This window comes from Anser brachyrhynchus (genome assembly GCF_964034855.1).
Source record: "Anser brachyrhynchus genome assembly, chromosome: 15".
Classification (NCBI taxonomy): domain Eukaryota; kingdom Metazoa; phylum Chordata; class Aves; order Anseriformes; family Anatidae; genus Anser; species Anser brachyrhynchus.
In genome coordinates, this window is record NC_137733.1 from 490,675 (window position 1) to 510,017 (window position 19,343).

Genomic DNA, 19,343 nt, shown 5'->3' on the forward strand with positions numbered 1-19,343 from the left:
TCTGGTAAGTTTTTGTAGGCTTCCACAAAGAGTATTTTAAAGTGAAAGATAATCAGGTTATGTAACAGGAGTAATTATCACCTGTTAACTCGTGACAATAAGTCAGTTCAAGATGGTTGAAGTATAACTACTATTCTATTCCTCTGAGTTACTATACCATAAAATCAATTTAAACAAATGAAAATAATTATGTTATATACTTTCAGTTTATATAAAAGCAAAATATATTATTTCCTCAAAAACTTGGTTTTGGGTCAATGCCTTGCCATATACTCCTGTTATTTTGCACACCTGGTACATAACACGAAACCACGACTCCAAAGCTCCCGCTCTCCCAGAGTGCCACTGCTATGCTGCTGGAGCTGCTTTATAGGGTACAATTTGTTTGTAATAAATAAATAAATAAATAAATAAAGTAGTTCAACAACATCATAATTCTAGCACAAAATCTGCTTTGCTTCCTAAGTGTTTGATACATAGGGTGCTCTTACAGCGTTTTCTGTACTTTAATGTCATCACACGCAATTTTCAGCCTCACTTCTGCAGTCCATCCTACACCTGAAACTCTCCCAAATTGGTCAGCCCATAGGTGGAATTCACAGCAAGGCATCTTTTAGTGGTGAGTGGTGTGTACATCATGATTTATGCAATACCCATACATTGAAAGGATTAACGGCTAGGACCAATATTTTTAACGTGCTTCTATCAGCTGAAAGATTTTACCTGAGCTTTGGTTTGTTGTTCTGGATGAGAGCGATTGTATTGCTTGAAGCTGCTCAGTGTTCACACAGTTATAACGTGGGATTGTCTAAGCCGTCTTACCATCTTCATGGTCCAGCTCGTAGTTTATGATCCGTGAGTACAACAACTGTTGTCCTGGGCATGCTTTTTTCCCGCCTCTCACCATCCTTTAGCTTCTGCAGTGAACAACAACCCGATTTTGTGTTCAGTTTTAGAGGGCTTTTAAATTTCATCTTATATACTTAACTCTTTCATGGCTAACTGCTGCAATTAAATTCTCACGCTTAGTTTCAGGAATCGCAACCTTGCATCAGGTTAACCTTGAATCACAAGCTCACATCAGCCAGGTTATCCGGAGGCGATTCAGCTACCGCGGCTTAGAAAGGCCTCAAAGCAACGCTCAGCAATTTATGCTCAGCCTCCCGGCAGTAATTAGAGCAGAGCTGATTGACGCTGCCGAGCCGAGGGCATCTGCCAGGGGCCTGACTGCGCCTGAGGCACCACCGCCCCGTGCACTAGGGGAAGGCCCGGGACGTTTTGCTCTGCAGGGCTCTACCGCACGGATACCTGCCGGCACCGGTGCGCCCTTCGGCACCCGGCGTCAGCGGGGACGCCCCGGCGAGGGGCCCCACAGCCTCCCGGTACTGGGACACGCACGCGGAGCCCCGGCCCCCCGTCAGGTCCCAAGGTGGAAGCGGTGAGCACTCGCGAGGAACGACAACGCAACGGCTCGGTTCACTCGGATTTTATTATTCGGCAAAAAAGAAATAAAAAAAGTTTCCATAAACACGGGCCGCTCCCTCAGGCCGCCGTCCCCTCAACGCTCCCCCAGAGCTCAGCTCCCTCAGGCGCCCCCACCCGAGCATGCGCAGAGGAAGCGCCCAGCGCCCCCCGGGCCGCAGCGGGGGGGTGACGTCGCCGTCGGCCAGCACTCCCGTGAGGCACCGCCGGTAGGCTGCTACGTCACGCTGTACGTCACGCTACTTCCGCGATAGCCGACCGAAGGCCTTAAAGGCACCGCCCCCCCCCCGGCAGGCCCTGGCGGCAGCGCGGCGGGGCGAGCTGCGCGCGGCGGAAAAAAAGAGGCGGGGCTTCCCAGCACCCAGCCAATCAGCGCCAAAGCCCCCCCCCGCGCCGCCACCAATCAGGAGGGTGGGTTTCCCAAACAAGGGCGGCGAGCCAATGGGGGAGCGGGCGGCGCTGGGCGCTGCGGCCAATCGGCGGCCTCCGGGCGGCAGGGGGCGCTTGCGCGGGCGGCGGGGCCGGGCCGGGGGAGGTGGAGCCACCGTTGTCGCCGCCGTGGGGGCCGCGGGCAGCCACAGGTAGGGTGGGGGGGGGGGGGGGACGGCACGGGCTGGGCCCGGCTGCGCGGCTCCTTGTCCGCGGGTAACAAAGGCGGCGGGGGGACGCTCGGGCTGGTGCGCCCGTGTGGGGAGCGGGGGGCGCTAGGCCCGCGGGGGTAGCGGGGCGCGGGCAGGCGGCGGGGGGTAGGGGTAGGGGTAGGGGTAGGGGCAGGGGCAGCCCCGTGGGGCTCGGCCGCTCGGTGGGGCTGGGCCCGGTGCCCGCGCGTCCCGGCCTGTGGAGGGGCTGCGGCTGCCCCGGTCCCGGGCTGGGTCCGGTGCTCGGCGCGATTCGTGCGCGGAGCGTAACGCGCGGCCCCGGCCCGCTGTCCGGCCGCCGGGGGAGTGAGGCGGCGTTACGCCGCTCCTTTGTTCGCCCGTGGGGCTCCGGCGGCTCGGGAAGGCGCGGCGGGCACGGCGGGCGGGCGGTGCCGCGGGGGTACCGGGTGTGGGGCTGCGGGGAGGTACCCGCGGGAGTAACGTGGGGCGAGCCCGGGGGCAGCCTGCGGCGCGCTCCGCTCCGTTCGCGTTACGGGGGCGGTGCCGTGGGGCTGGGGCTGCTCCTGCGGGAAGAAAGCGAGCCCGAGGCTGAGCCGCGTGTCAGGGGTGCCTCCACCGGGGGAGCTGGCCGCGTGGCGCTGGTACCTGCGGAGCGGGGGCCCAGAAGTAACAAAAGCTGCCTGTTCTGCGCTGCTCCCCCTCCTTCCTCTGCCCGTTACCCTGAGCTGCCCGGGGCAGCGCCCGGCGGTGCGTGGCCGAGGCGCCGAGCTCTTCTGTGCCTGCGCTGCCCCAGGAAGATCCTTCTGAAAGCGCTTTGTGTCAAGCTCGCGGCTTCCCCTTCCTCACCGGGGTGCCAACCCGAGCGCGCTGAGCGGTTCAGGCTCTCGGGAAGGGGCTGCGCTTTGTGGTGATCTGCAGTGAGCCGGTTAAACAGCCGGGCGGCGGGATGAGCGACGGGGTGGCTTCGAGCAGCCTGTGTTGGGCCGGGTTCATCCCCCTGGGGCAGGTGCCCGATGTCCAGCCTGGCCCCTGCCGAGGTGGTTTTGCCTCTGTCTCGCTGGGAAGCAGGTAGGGTACGGTATGTGCCCCCGGCTGTGGAGTTGTGCATTTGCAGCTCTGTTTGGATCCCAGCACCCAAACACGCTGTGCTCATTGCCCTGCTCAGAGGTGCCAGGGGTTGTGGCAGAAACAGGCTTCAACTCCTCATGGGAGGAAGGGATCTGTACTGGCTGCCTTTCAGTCAATTACTTGCACGCCCTTTTCTGCTTCAGTCTTCCCTGTCCCCTTTGCAGGATTCCTTTTACCCTTGGGCCCAGAATACAACTTTGTTCTTTAGGAGTACGGTTTTCCTATATGCGAACAGTGGTGAGCTGTTCACGTTTTAGTTTTACAACCAGACTTGTGGCTTGACAACTTCTGATTGCTGAATAAAGCTTTAACATATGAAGGTGTAGATGATGGATTCATTTTTGGCCGAGTTAATTTTTCGAGTCTGTTGCCTTTTTAAACTTCTCTCCTGCCTGTGACATATAAAGGGAGAGAAAGTGGATGCTATAATACAAAAGGGGGCCTCGGCTCAGTGTGATTTTCATTAGACCTGCACCCTGTCAAGGTTTATAATTCAGCTGAACTGCTGAGTCCAGTACAGATAGATCAGCAGCAATCACGATTAAATTTTCAGTGTGCTTTGTACTGTGGAAACATCTAATTTAAGATTCTTGTAACCCAGTAATTGCATTAATAGTGAACTCAGTCATGCATGGCAAGAGGATATGCTTCCATTATCTTAAAAAACAAAACAAAACGAAAAACCCCACATCTATTAAAAAAAACAACACCAACATACGTGCACATGTAGGAACTGTAACAATCATTTGGTCAGCTGAAGGCCACTGACACCCTGCGTAGTAGTTCTGGTCCCCAAATAATCTTGGGCATTAGGAACAGAGGGAAAGCTCTGTTCCCTGTTCGCCTGTCAATGAGTTGTCTGCACAGCTGGATGCAGTAGGAGGGAGGCTCGATCCTGCCCAGCTCACTGCCCTTTGGAACCGAGCTCCCAGCTGGGGGAACTCCCAGGCACGGCAGGCTGGCCGCCGGTTCCCTGGGTTTGTCTCCAGTGCAGTCATTCTGTTCTTCATAACGTCTGCTCATGGGCTTTGCTGCTTCTGTTCAATCTCTTGTAATTAGAATCTTTGTAAAGCACCGTGTTGGACCTTAACTGGTGGTGATTATTGGACTTGAGATTTAGCAAAGGCTGGGCCCCGTGGTTAGGCACTGTGACCTTCCCTTTTGCAATGCCCAGCGCCTGCCTTCCTTCTGTAGAAACACTGAATTTTCTGCGTTCCGTATGAATTGATTAATTTGCTTTCAAAGATCAATTTTACTGTACAAGATGATCTAGCATTGATTGTGTTCAAATCCTCAGTGCCTGAAGAATTAGCCCAGGCACATCCTGTATGTTGAGACTGTCCTTTAAAACTTACCTGAATGCTGCAGAAGTGGCAAAGTTTAGAAAACAAGAAAATTGTCCTGCTGGAAGGAAAGCAAAGAACCAGTAAGAGGTGTGAGTGGCTTTGTACAAGAGAGACATGTTGGTTTTCCTGTCTGCCGGAGCTGGCACAAACGTGTTTTCCTCCATATCTCCTGTTTGTGTAACTGGGCTGGTGTCTGTCCGAAAAGGTGACATTGGCTGCCGGCACAGTATTTTCTGTTAATTTGCCTCTGTGGAATGCAATTGAGGTGAAGCCTGCGATAAAGATGGAACAGTGACAATTGTTCTTGTTTGGGTTTAGGCAGGCTTGTTTTTTTTTTGTCCTAGGTTTAGTAAATGGAGCTTGGATTGGTCACTAGCAGCAGTTGTAGAAATACGACATTCAGTGCTACACTCGGTTCTGCCTATAATCTTAATTAGCAGTACATTAGTGTTTGTTTGTTTTTTTTTTAACATCCCACGCCACTTCTCTCCTGTAGCTTGTCTCTGTCAGTGACTTGTACACAGCGTAAAGCCACTGTATGGGTTGTGTTTTTCTAATAGTAGTTACAAGCAACAGGGCAGCATTTTAACTTTCAAAAATACATGTACATATGCATATTTAAGTTCTGTCCCTTCAGATGAAGGAGAAGAGTTGTTACTAAACAGGTGATTTTTCTGTACTTTGAAAGTGGATGGATGACTGTAAGTCAAGGCACCATTATTTGCTTTGTGTATAACTGAGGCTGATGTGTTTCTGGCTGCACAAGAGGATCTAAGAATAATTTGGATGGGTGAGATGCTGTTGGAGGTGTTATGTGAGACAATTTTAAATCCGCTGCAAAATCAAATATTGGGATAAAGTGACTGCCCAAGTATACTACAGAAGGATAATTTTTACCTGAATGTCTTACGGATACAAATGAGTTAGGCGGAAAGAACAGAAAACTCCTTTGAATAATAAATTATGCTGCTTGCATATGTTCGTCACTTGCTGGCATTCTTTTATCTGTGATGCAAATTTGTAACAGTTCCATTAATTTTAATGTTACGGAGAAATTGGATCTGCACATCCTCCAGCATCAATATGTGAGTTATTCTTTAATATTTTTGCTAGAGGCGATAAATAAATACAGTTGTTACTACGCTGGACTTCACCACTTTGCACGTTGGTGGAGTGTTGAGGTTGCTTAGAATTAGTAGAGCAAAGCTGATCTTATGCTTGCCCGGATCTTAATATACACAAGAGACTTGTGTTGACAAAGTGACACAACCTTACTAACAACCTTATCAGTTGTTAATTCAGGGAGAAAAAATGCTTTATTTAGCTTCCTTATTTTTGTGGATAAGTATATGCTGATACTGCTGCTTGTTCGGTTAGCGTGAGGGTGTCTGAGTCTTGTTAGCCTTGTTTGAATTCTCAGTGCTAAACCATGAGTGAGTAAATAAAGTATTCAAATGGCCAATAAATTTCCTTTTGGCATTTATATTTAGATTTCTTAATAGATATGCTATTGTTAGCCAGTAAAACGTTTCTCTCATAATAAACATCCTTTGTATATATGCCAGAAGCAGTATGTATTAATAACCTGCTGAAGAAAAAAGGATGCATAAAATAACGTGAAAAACAGTTACAAAAAGCGTTGATGGTTATTTCCTCTCTTGGGAGTAGATTACTGAGTGTTATTTATATATCAAAACAAGCAATATCTGAACAGTTCATGTCCGTGAACTGTTGTAGCTGCTAGTGATCTGTAGAGACTGACTTTTTATTTATGAATTTTAGTTTGCTGGTGGTAGAGGTCGCAGTGGGAAGCTGGGTGAAATGGGGCCCTTGGAGTGCTTCCGTTAATTTGCTCAGTGACCTTAAGAAAATCCTTTTTTTTTTTTTTTTGATGGTGGTTTTAGGTATGTGTTGTCATAGGACAGACTCTTGAGAGCTCTCATATGTTTGTTTAAAATCCTTGAGAAATGTTAGTAAGTGTTATTATTCCAGATCAGTCAGGCAAAGTGGGGTGTCTTATCGGCAGTTTGCTGGTCTCAGTTGGGAATTGGTTGAGTTAGCTGGGGGATGTTTTGCTTTTTATTTTACTTTTGTTTTCATTCTTTCATCATTGATGTGAATTGGTAACCCAACATGTGAAATGGTAACCCAATGCAAAATACATTTTTTGGTGGTTTTAACTTAGTTTCAAGACTAACAGAAGCGTACTGCATGTAGCTTGGTATTTATAGTTTGGTATTTTTTACTATAAATTCCTACGTTACACGTTTTTGTTAAGCAAATTAGCTTTTTTTTCAAGCTAAAAAGTTTTTTTTCAGAATTCTAGGATTTTCAGAATAAAACCTGCTCCTGATGATCTTTTTGTTTAAAATAAATAAATTGTATTTTTACATCGCAATTAGGCACAACCATATGCAACCATGAAACCGTACTCCAAGTAGCCTTATCTTGAGGTTATACCAACCATTTTAGCCTGTTTAACTTGAATAGTTGTAAATGCATTGAATGAAAGACATGGGAAAAAAATCAGTGACTCAGACTAATTGACTGGGATTGAAATGTGAAGTTGACAATGTGGAATTGACCCAGTTTGGCTTTTGAGATGAAGCCGGAGCTCTGTGCTGCCAGTGCAGGTTTCAGCAGACCGGCAGTTGTTGGCCGCTGGCGCCCGCTTGTGTTGTTTCTGAGTACACCTTGGTGCTTGGCTGGCAATGAGAGACTCTGGAATTAGACATGATAGTAGTTTTCTGACCAGCTTGGGTTTTATTAATAAATATACCGGTCTCTTGAGTTTATTTCTACTTCAACAAATAAAAGAAGTGTAAAGCTATTAAGGGGCACAAGGTGGAAACATTCCCCATCAGCTCAGTTCAGCAGCAGTGCACGCGAGCTGTGCATGCGGTTTGGTTTGGTTTCGCTAGCATGGCTGTGTCATCTTGAGTAAATAAGCAGAAAAGCAGTGCTAAATAGAAATTGGAGAGAGGTTTTCAGGAGAAGCGGGTGCTGGCAGAGAGCGTGTTGCTTTTGGGGCTCTGCATACTTGCTGTTCTCCGCAGGCGCGGTGCTGCCGGTGTGCGACTGACTTGCTGTTTCTGTGAGATTGGGTCCTTGGGGCCCACGTGCCAACTGCTGCGTGCTAACAGCCATTTCTCTTCTTTCCTTTTTGAGGAGTTGCATATCCAAAAAGTGGATGTTCAGGATAACATGTCCAATGTGTCGGAAGAGAGAAGCACTAGACAACAGGACATTAAGAAAGGACTTCAGTTTATAGAGTATGGCTCTGTGTTTTTATTCTTATACATCCTTATGCTTATACGCCCTTACGTACAAGATGGATGGGGAAGTCCTTTTAAACAGTACCAGAGGAGGAAGATAGAGAACCTGCATTTTTCCTCAGAATATTTGCTAGCGTCGACATGGAAATGGAGAGCAGACTTAAAGAGCAGACAGCACCCCGCTTTGTTCCTAAGCAGAGCAGACTGGAGGTGGGAGGGTGTTCCCTTTCAGCCTTTGAGGAAAAATCAGCACTGACATTTTTCGTGGATGGATAAAATCCACCTTACCTGTATGGATGTTTGTACCTAAGACTAGGTTGCTACTGAGAGGGCTGGGTTTGCTCACTGCTGCCTCAATGTTTCTGCTCTCCGGAGGTAAAGTTTAACTTAATGAAAAAGCTTTGCAGTAGTTAATTTTCACTTGGGTCAGTGCCAAGTTCTCCTCTAGCAGATCCTGACTAGCTTGAACTGACTGTGAAATTTCACATTAGTTCACTGCTCATATAAGACATGGAAAAAAAAAAGAAAGAAAACTGCACTTGAAAAAGTATTTAGAAAGTGGTTCCCAGATAACCTGTATGGGAAGGGACGGCATTGCTGTTTTTCCTTCCCAAAAGCTTGTAAGTAAATATCCGTTTGGTGCTGGAGAAAATCTCTGTTGTGTGTCATGCAAAAGAACTTTTAAAATTCCTTAAGTGTTATTGGTATGAATTAATTAAAACTGATGTGTTCTTTTAACAGGTAATTTGTAATTTTATAATGCTTACAGAAAGATTTGCAGTTCTCATATATGAACTGTTTTTGCACATTGGAAAAGAGGAAGGGAATTGTTTTTAAACAAAGGACACTGAGACTTTAAATCCAGCATTCAAAATCTTGATACATTTTGAATAGCAGAGTTAGGGCTGGCTATGTAACTTTAAATTAAAATGACTCAGTAATTCTAAAACATAGCCATTTAATCAAATTTACTCTGCAGCTCTCCTGCCTTGTTCAGTGCAGGCAGTAGAAAACATCTGGAGTTTTAGCCTGTTGCAGCAAGTGAGACTGCTTTTCGTAATCTTTTCAGCAATGTGTACCATAAGTAAATTTTGTAATTTCTTTTTCTAGATCTACTTTGCCCTATCCAGGGACACAAGAACAATATGAGGTAATGAAATTACTTTTGCATTTCCAGAAGTGTTTTTTGACATGGGGTTATCTTATTATACTTATCGTTGTTTTCAATCATCATTTAAGTAATAGAGTATGAATGTTAATTTACAGTGTCTGAATATGGGAGCCGGAGGACAACTTATATATAGGACTACCTGTGATACAAGTATTCAGATATTTGGATGTCTGAAAGTTGCTCACAGAGCAGCTCAGTTTAACTCTTTCCCTACTAGCCCTGCTAGTGTTAGGGATGAATTTGGGGCATTAATTGGATAAAATAATGTGCTCTTCTGGGTAAACTTTAGGGTGGCACAATAAAACTGAGATAAAAGGACTTCAGTCATTTGTCTTCATGACATTTTGTTCTTATATGTGTTACTATTTTGCATAATTTTTGGACTTACATTTTCACATTCATCTTTCTGGCATTTTTATCAAACAAAAGGTTGTTCCACTGGCTTTGAGAACACATTGCTTAAGAAAGTAATTGTTCACATTTTAGACTGAAAAAATATTTTGTTTTGCAAAGGCAGCCTTTGTGTACTACTGGTTTGCCAGTTGCTGGGGCTGCTGTTTGCTAAAAGAATGTAAGGGAACACATAGATTTGTCTTAGAAGTTACATGTACAAAATAATTCTTTTGTAAGTAGCTCAGCCTCTTTTATTTCTGTGTATTGTTGTATTGAGTATTAGAGATTGTCTTGGAAAAATTGCAAAGAAAAATAGACAAAAAGTTTTTATTTGATTTTGGTTCTGTGAATTTACAAATATAAATTTTCTGTTTAAATATGTATTTAGAAATATGAAAGATTCACAAACAGCAGTATTGTGTGTGTTTGTCTTCTTTGTTACAGTTATTTATACGAGAACTTGTTAGAAATCTTTTTAATGAAGGGAATGATGTATATCGAGAAGGCGATTGGAGAGGATCACTGAGTCACTATACAGAAGCTATAAACATAGCAGATTATGCGAATTCTGAAGAAATCCATGTTTCTGATGATATTTTAGAGAAGTTGCATGTAAACAGGATAGCATGTTTTTCAAATATGGTAAGCTTCTACTTAAACTGTGATTTCTTGAGAACAGAGATGAAGGTATGGAAAGCTTAATAGTGAAAAGCTCTTGGTGTTGGTTTGAGAATTGGAGTGTTTCAAATAATCATTTTGGCATACTCTTTAATCTCATCTTTTTACAAGTATAATAGCCTAGATATTTTAGTTACTAATATTATAATGTTAACCCAAGAGTCATACTGGACTTGAAAGTTGGTGGAAGAGTATTTTTGTCCATTCATACTGCGGATTGCATTTGAGTCTGCCACTTCCTCTGTGGAATAAGATGTGAAAGAGCTAAATTGTCTTCATAACTCTTAATGGATTTTATGTGAAAGATAGCTAAAAAGAAGCAGGGTTGTGTTGGTTGGTGGCTTAAGAAAATTCACCAAACATTCACCCACTGCAGCATATATGCATGTTTTACAGTGTTTCAATACCTTAATTTAATACAGTTTATATTCTATATTCTAACAATAAAAACTGATCTGATTAGTTCCTTTTTTCCTTTTTCCCCTCATAGGGACTTCATGAAAAGGTTCTAGAAGACTGTGAGATAGCATTAAGGTTGAATGAAAACAATTTCAGAGCTCTCTATCGGAAAGCAAAAGCTTTGAACGAGCTGGGAAGGTATAAGAAGGCTTATGATGCGGTAGCAAAATGTTCTCTTGCTGTGCCGCAGGTAGGCAAATTATACTTTTATGATATTTTAAAGAAATTAGCACAGAAAACCTGTACTTAACATCAAGACCAGTACAGTTTTGTTTTGTTTTAAATGCAATAATACATATTTATTCCTCTCTTCTTTTTTTTAAATTGTGCATGTTAAGGCTGACAGCAGATACTACAAGCCTCAAATTCAGTTTGTTACATTAGCTTTCAGCAAAAGAAATACTAACTTCTCGATATGTATGAAGTGCTATAAGCTTTTGCAGTAAACACTAGAACCATTGAACTGTTGTTTAAAATTCTCTAGTTAGTTATACTCTAAACATTAAAAAGAACCCATAAAGTGTAGCATTTATTCCTGTGGTAGTTGCTTTTTAGCTTTTCATGAATTTAGTAATGTAGTTCTTACCTGTGCTTTGTCCTCCATCTAAATCCCTTAATATGCACCTCTGAGTTTAGGCTATGTCTGTATTAGCAAGCAGTGTGTGGCATAATAGGAGAGGATCTATAGACTGGAATGGTGATACTGAGGATCTGATTTCCATGCTTTTTGTGTGTTTTTTTTTTTAAGAGTTGGAGTGCATCAAGTATGCTCCTGCAGCACTTCTTTCCATTTAGTTTCATCCTAAATGAATCTAATTTGGCTCTCGAAGACCATTCATAATGCAAGCTAAAATGCAGTGAGTGAGGATGATTAAGAGATTCACTTCAGAACTGCATTCCTGATTTGATCTAAAATGCTGATCGAAACTTATATGCTGTGCTCAAAATAGACTTAGGACAGATTATTGAGTTAATTTTTTTCTTCTCTGTACATCAAAAATAGTGAGAGAAAACATACATACTTCTCACCTTCTCTGGTTTTGGAAAATCTTTGTTATTTTTGATTCAGATAGACAGGCACCTTATTTTCTGTCTATTTTCTGGTCTTTTTTTTTTTTTCTTTTTTACTTCCAGACATTAGAATCATTTTACTCAAGGATAGCTTCTGTATTTTTGAGTGCAGCTTGCAGTCCTATGTGCTTGTGAAAGAATAAGTATGCATTAAGAGACATCCTGCATATAGAGATCTTGCAGAATATACATTATTTGAGATGCAAACAGATGTCTTTGACCAGTTGTTAATAGATGTACATTATGAATTTTTATTTATTTCCTTTAGGATGAAAGTGTGATTAAACTGACTCAAGAGCTAGCTCAAAAATTAGGGTTAAAAATAAGGAAAGCATATGTAAGAGCAAAGGTAAGACTTCATTATAACTTATAAATTTGTACTGTTTTAACAAGTACATTGCTTTCTCTCTCTTGATCTCAGTTTTGTACCTAATGAAGGTATCTTTCCATTGCAGCCACCCTCTTCAAATTCAGGTTCTAGTGATATATCAAATCAGGTAAGTTTTCAAGTGTTTCAAGTGACAGCTGACTTTAAACTGTGGGGAATGACTTTCATAATTTCACAGTGATTAAGTAAAAATTGGGCAATTAACATTTTATTTAAGGTGCTGTTAGTTTGGACTTCAGGGTTCCATCAGTCTTTGTGTTTGATTTTGCTATATGCTTATTGCAAACTAGGGCATGAGATTATCGTTCAAGTTATCTCTGTAGAATAAATGTTAGCTAGAGCATTAGATCCAATGCAGTGAATATATGTAATGCCTTGAGACAAGGGCATAGTTAATGTGGTTTGTTTATTTATGTTATTGAGAGCAATTTAAGTGAAGGGTGTTAGAGTGAAGAACCTTTAAATTAACTTGCCAAAACTTGACCTTGCATTTGAAACTTGCATTTATCTTCCTATTTCTAATGTATCCGAGTAGCAATAATGAAGAAGAGTTCTTCATCTTTCTTACAGACTTCTTTTCAGGTGAATTACACAACTTAGCTGTAAACAGACAATTTTGAGTAGAATGAGGAAATACAGGAACAGCTCATTTAAGATGCGATTTGGACTCTTTCATTCTACCAAGTATCAGTCTCACTGTTCTTGGTTGCTTACAGATTTTTAGTGCTACAGTGGTTATATTTCAGTCTGCAAATGGATACTTTATCTGGAAAAATGTTTGGTCTTTAAATTCCAATCAACTTCATAATTTTCAAGTTTTACTAAGCCTAAATGTGAGGGCTTACCTTCTTAGTCTGTAAAACACGTTTGAACAGTTTTAAAGGCTCTTGTGCAAAGTGCTGAGAGGTATTTTTTTCTCACTTGCAGAATTCTTCTTCTTCTGTAGAAGATATTGAGTTAGGTGAGTCTTGTGTTCCAGTATTAATGCTAGGAAACTAGATTTATCATGTGTACCTAGTTGTATTTGTTAAGAAACTTCTTCATAAGAAAATTTAACTTACCATTTGAAAGATCTGTGACAAAAAGTCTGGTCTGTTTCTCTATAAAACTACATATTGGAGTGGCTGAGCCAATCTCCAGTGGCGTTCCTCATCTTGATATGACTAATTGCCATTAATGCGATTGTCTTGCAGATCTCTCTAACTTGGAAAAATAGGGAGGGGAGAATATGCCAAAGATTTAGTAAAGTATCAAGTCTCTAACTTTTACTGTCTTTTAGTTTGAGTAGTGTATAAACACTGAGATAGAGGAAACTGAAGACATTTATTTGCTTAAACATCCTTCACGTTTCTCTACCCCCTCTGCCCCACATCAGCATGCTAAAAGTTATGGGAGATATTTTGACATTTCTGACTAAAAGTTCCACTCATTCCTGTGTTATCTGTTTCAGATTTATCTGACCAGAAGCAAGAAATGGCTTCTGCTGCTTCTTCATCAGTCTTCGTTTCTGAATTGTCTAAAGTGGCATCAGTACCCCTGTCATCCTTATCTTCTGTTATGTCTCTTCAAGTGGAAAAGGTTTCTTTGCCTTCTGCAGTGTTGGCAAATGGAGGAAATGTTTCCTTCTCTATGCCAGAAGCATGTTTAGATTGTGGAGATGGAGATATAATTATTGGGGAAGAACTTGACGAATTACTTGATTCTGTTCCTGATCCAGATGAAAGTGTAATGGTAAGACTTTTTGTTGCTTTCTTTTCAAAAGACTGTTCTTTTGAGTGGCATCTTGTGTTTTTTTTCTTCTTAGTGTTTGTTTTGTTTTTCAAAGTGGGCAGGTAATGAAATGTGAATTAACTTTCCTGGTTACATCAAGCTGTATTTGTGTACAGTCAACCTGAGTCTCTCAGATGTGCATGCTTGCAGATGTGTCTGTAAAGATACTAGGACCCTGCAGGGCTCTGAGGACAATCACATTGGTTTTATGTGTTGGAAAACTTAAGTGAGGATGGAGGTGGAGGGTTGCTACTTCGAGAAATATTTCTACCAGTACTACCTCTGTGGGAGGGATACTACTTCCAGTACTATGGAAAGTGAGGCAGGCATTTGAAATCTGGCTGATGTGTAGTTGTTGCAAATGAGTCTTCAGTGAACTGGAGATTGTTGGAGTGCCCACCCTGTGCCTGTAGAAAGTCAAATTAAGCACATGCTGATAGCTTTGCAGGACGGTAGTGCTTACATTGTGGCCTGCTAGTAAATCCACTAGAATCTGTGCAATCGGAGCTTTGCCCAGTCTTGTGTCCTGCATGACCAGAAATAGCTAGATCGTCATGAGGCTGACCTTTTATATTTCTTAAAGGTGTTAGAGAAATTTAGGCATTTGAAGAGTTGTTTTTCGTTACACTGTCATTCTAGAGTTAGAACAAAATAAGAAGCATACAGAGTTCCTCAACTGTCAGTCAGAATGAAAGCTCTGACTGATGAGCAGAGATGGCTAAACTTATTAGCAAGGTTACTGACTCTGGGTTCTGGCTCTGACAGTCATTTGGGGCCCTTAGGATCACAGTATTAAATGAGGCTCTGGAATGTTTAATTTTTTAATTAGTTGTGATTTAAATTTCTCATTCAGCTATGGATGCAGCTGTAAATAAGGTTGATTACAGAAGTGGACTTGTCTTGTGCGATCTCTTTAAATAAAGAAATGCTTGGACTTATTTTAAGTTTTATGCGGTTTGTTTTGTGTGTTACGGTAGTATAGATCATGATTGTTAAGAAAAAATAAGAAGTTTGCCATAGTGAAAGCCAAGAGGAAATACAGTCCTTCAAGACAGACTGCAGTCTCGTAGTGTAGAGCCTGAGTGGCATGTAGGCTAACAATTTGGGGACCAGATGTTGCCCAAACTGTGCAGACCAGCTTGGTCAACCTGAAAAAGGAGGGAGCTTCCTAGGGAGGCAGGGAAAGAAACTCCCAAACTTGGTCATGTGCTTAATAATGTTGCGTGGTTTTCCTTGGGTGAAGAAGGTGAATTGGCTTATACAGAGCACAATATCATTTGATTCAACTTGAGGATTTGTTTCAAAGCTAACTCTTAACTCCTTACCGTACTGAAATTTGAATTATGTTCTCTTTTTATTTAGAAGAAATCATGTAGGTTGGACTCTTCTTCCTTTTCACTATTGTTTTACGCTTCTAACATAATTTGGTAATTCAATTCTGATTTACTTCACAAAAAATTCAAATCTGTTATTAAATTCAGCTAACCGAACCATTAAAGTGCTTGGTTCATAGAGAATTCCTTGCATTAGGGCACTGAGATGTAATTTCTACACTTCTGTAAGTGTCCTGTAGTTCTGCACAGTACCGAAGGGTACCTCTTATTGTTGTTTTGCTGTAGGTTTACCAAAACTTAGTAGAAACTTCACTAAAAGAAAAACAGTTACAGATTGTGTTCTTGAGAGTTTTTTTTTTCCTCCTGTGTGTGAACACTTCTTAAAATTTCTTTTTATCCAGCAAACTGCAGGTGCCAGGGGACCTATTCCTGCAGGAAGTGTAGCTCCCAGTGTTCCTTTCGCTGCCTCACTGCTGGGGACATTGCCAGTTAGAGCAGGATTTGTTCCTTCGCCTTCTCTTTCAGAAATCTTTTCACAGCCTTTGGCTTCTTCACTGGAAAATTTTTGTTCACCATTAAGCACCTTTTCAATCAGTGACCCAAAAAGAGGTAAGAAATGAGTCTTAATATTTAACCTTATGATGAGTTAGAGTTGTGAATGAGCGAACTGGCTTCCCTTTTTAACAAAGAAATTTTCAGCACTATTCAGTAATATTTAGTACTTCCATAAAATTTGATCTGTGCTCATATTTAAGAGTACTGATGATCAGTATTGGTTGTACACAAGATTTTATAAATAAAGCTGCTGTTTACTTGGGGTCTGTGTAAGTATGCTCTAAGCTCCCCCTGTACTTTTTTTTTTTTAATTTCTTGTGGAAGTTAGTGGTTTCAGGTGAAAAAGTATAAAGAAGGAACCATGCTAACTTTAGGCTTTATTTACTTAGGTATTTATTTTAACAGAGGTGTTCTCACAGCTTAAACCATTTCTGATGATTTGACGATAAACAGGAATCCTAGAAGTCTAGTATAATTGTGTTCTCTGAAAATGTAGCAATATTTCATATTTGGATTCAAACTCCAGGTACTGTAATTATATGGTAAAATCATGTGAAATAGCAAGAAATAATCAGTGAACTGGAATAGAAAAGAAATAAGTTTTGTCTGTAATCACCAGTGTTACAGAGCATGCTCTCTTTAGAACGAGGCCAAATTTACAAAGCAAAATTTAAAATTCTCTAAACCCTCTTTCATCTCCTTATTTTTGCTAGTCTGGTATTGCTTATCTGTGTACTGTTTTTGTACTGCACAGGTATCTTTATATTCCTTCATCATGTCTGCAAAACTACTGCTAATGTTAATCAGATGGTTATATTGAACGTGATAGCCCAGTAATTTGTCAGCAGAGTTGCTTACAAATGCGGCTTTTGCATAATTGGAAATAAAAACAAACCCAACCAACCAGCTAAACAAAACCCCATAGAAAACAACAAACTTTTCTGTTTGTCAAAAAAAAAAAAAACACCTTTGCTTATACTTCGCAGGAATATTACATAATTTTTGGGATAGGATGTTTTGAGGATCTGAAACTTCCTTTTATTCCTTTAGATCTCTCAAGTTCAGCTTCTAGAGATGGAACACCAACTCTTAACAGCAATAATTCCCCATTGTTTGTAAGTATTTTTCTTGTTTTCTTTTACATCAGTTCAAATGTTAATGCCTCACAGGCTTAACATAGACCTTAATTTTCACAGTAGAATTTTCTTTTAAGAAAAAAATGGCACTTTTTTCTGTACCAGAACTGTATGTTAACAGTTTTACAGTAGCTCAAAGCAGCAATAATTGAACACAGGAAAACAACAATTTTAAAATACAGTTGAAGTGTAAAATGACCGACCAAAGAGAGAGAAAATCTCTGTATGGTGTGGGTGCCAAATGTTAGGAGTCCTGGAGAACTGTCCTAGTACAGGAACAGAGCAAAGGCTGCCTTGTGTCTAAGAATCCATCTAGTCTCTGTATTGTAGTCATGCCGTGTATTTCCTGCAGATACTGGCCCTGTTGGCCACTGACTGTGTGTGGAAGGGTGGCATGAAGGATTGCATCCTCATGGGCCAAGATGGAGCAACAGCCTGGCAACTGCTGCTGTTCACCCTGTCCTTGCTTGGGTCTTGTTATATGCTTGGTTTGCTGGGTGTATGGCTTTTGTGAAATCTGTCCCCTTTCCTAGACATGTAGTTAAGTTTGTACTTGATTTTTTTTGTGCAATCTTTCTTATGCTTTGAATAATAATTTAAATAAGCTAAATTTTAAATGTAGAGAAATGAAATGAGATGGATCAAGTAAAATACACTTTCTTCCAACAGATAAATGGCCCTAGTAGTTTGTTTGGGTCCGAAAATTACATGGGAATTGCAGGTCAAACTAGAAATGAGTTTTCAAATGTTTTTAGCAGTGCAACTGCTAATATACCTGTATCTTCAGCACTTGCGGGAAGAAACCCATTAGAAGGCACACACGAGCTAAGACAGGCCTGCCAGTTGTGTTTTGTCAAAAAAGGTAAGGGAAGGGGCCTTGGGACTCAATTGGGATGATTTTAAAAAATTCTAAAGCATACATTTAAAATATTAGTGTACATAAAATATCCTTGGCTTCTCAATACTGTTCAATTCCAACTTGTTTTTGCGGATGTAGTATGATCTTATTATCAAGGAACTGGTAGAATGTTTCAAGAACTCTATTATCTTCTTTCTTCTTGTCTTTATTTCTTATCCTAATAGGTTCTTGATGTCTAAAACCACCACAAATCATCACATGCCTTCCCCAACCTGTAGGTTTACTGTGTAAGGTCATTCACATTCTGTATTCACTTTCCTCCCAATGCCCAGGGTACTGTGAAGAATGACACCTTTGCTCAAGACTAAAAAAAAACTTGCAATACCCTCTCTGATTGGCCATGGGGAATTGAACTGCAGTTCAAAGTACCTGGTAACCTTCATATCCCATCTGTTTTATTGTTTGTTTTTTTTTTTTTCCAAACTAATTCTAAATCATAATCATGAGGCTTCCAAACCTTAGTAATAATTAACTCTACTGTATTGACTCAAAGGATCTTAACCTGTACTGGGCTTTAATATAACTAATCTAGGCCTGAGCTGTTGCTGTTAAACAGAGCTGTATTCTAGAAGCAATAGCTTTTATTAAGACTAATCTTAAAAAAAAAAAAAAAAAAAAAAAACCAAAACCACAAAAACCCACACATTTTGTTTCAAGTTACAGGTGTCAATAATAAAGTACAGCATAGTAATCGATCTTATAAAGAATTCTATTGAGACATTTGGGGAATGAATATTGCAGTTTTAGGAACTTCTTTTTTAGGTTAAAATAATTTTTAAAAGAAAAATCCACGTCAAATCCAAGTCATATTTGAAAAGCCACAGAACACGCTCTGCTAAAAGACAGAGCTATAAAGTATTGGTGGAAATACTTGTTTATATCTTGACTTTTTATATAAAAACATCTATTTCTTCTGTTCTTTGCATCTCTATCAAAGCCTTTAAGTATTGCGTCCTTATACTACCTGCTAGTGAAGTTGTGCAGTGCCATCAGCTTCCCCAGGGATAATGGGTCACACTCTTGTTTTTTGTAGTCTCTTAAATAGAAAAGTTCACTGAGCATTGCTAGTCTTCAGACTTACTCCCTGATTTCTTTCTTTCAGAAGTAATATAGTCTTCACCTGGGTATCATCCTAAAAACAGAGTTTAAACATAGGCACATTTTTGCTTCCAAAATCACAAGACTCTGGGAGTGGCATTTTTATTTTTGGCATGTGTACTCCTTATGTAGTGTTTTGTGTCTGAACATAGTAGCTGTTCTAATATAATAAATAAAGGCTAAATTGGGTCATTTACGCATTCTTGGAGTTCATCTGCATTGACTTCTTGTAAATAAGCAACTTTTTGTTGTTTTAAACAAAAGGTTTAAAACAAACTTTAAAGTTTTAAAATAGTGTTTTGGGAACATATGCTAAGGAATTTGAAAAAATGTAGCAATTTGTACACAGTAGAAATCCTCCCATAGTACTTCTAAGGTTGTAACACAGCACCCCCTCCCCAAATAACTTGTGCTTTTTATTGCCAGGACTGGTCGTTGTGTAAGTATTTATTTTTTTCATTCTGCTCGATGTGGTTCTTAATGAGTTTTGGTTCTTCAGACTTGCTGGTGCAAGTAAGAATTCAATATAGTGTGTTTGTGT

General features: G+C 41.0%; 1 protein-coding gene across 4 annotated transcripts in view; it reads left to right on the forward strand.

Annotated features, from left to right (window-relative positions):
* The first annotated feature begins 1,781 nt into the window (after window positions 1–1,781).
* The window catches only part of ZC3H7A (zinc finger CCCH-type containing 7A), a 28,267-nt gene continuing 10,705 nt past the window's right edge, over window positions 1,782–19,343 (forward strand). For 2 of the 4 annotated variants that reach the window (XR_013939721.1, XM_080556940.1), the window contains exons 1-12: window positions 1,932–2,063; window positions 7,724–7,827; window positions 8,941–8,980; window positions 9,839–10,036; window positions 10,563–10,721; window positions 11,871–11,951; window positions 12,058–12,099; window positions 12,918–12,951; window positions 13,441–13,721; window positions 15,496–15,703; window positions 16,700–16,764; window positions 17,455–17,647. Coding sequence is in view for 3 of the 4 variants with exons in the window: in XM_080556940.1 (XP_080413066.1) it covers window positions 7,760–7,827; window positions 8,941–8,980; window positions 9,839–10,036; window positions 10,563–10,721; window positions 11,871–11,951; window positions 12,058–12,099; window positions 12,918–12,951; window positions 13,441–13,721; window positions 15,496–15,703; window positions 16,700–16,764; window positions 17,455–17,647 (1,369 nt within the window). In the remaining variant the exon portion in view is untranslated. The other 2 variants (XM_080556941.1, XM_080556942.1) reach the window with 2 other exon arrangements.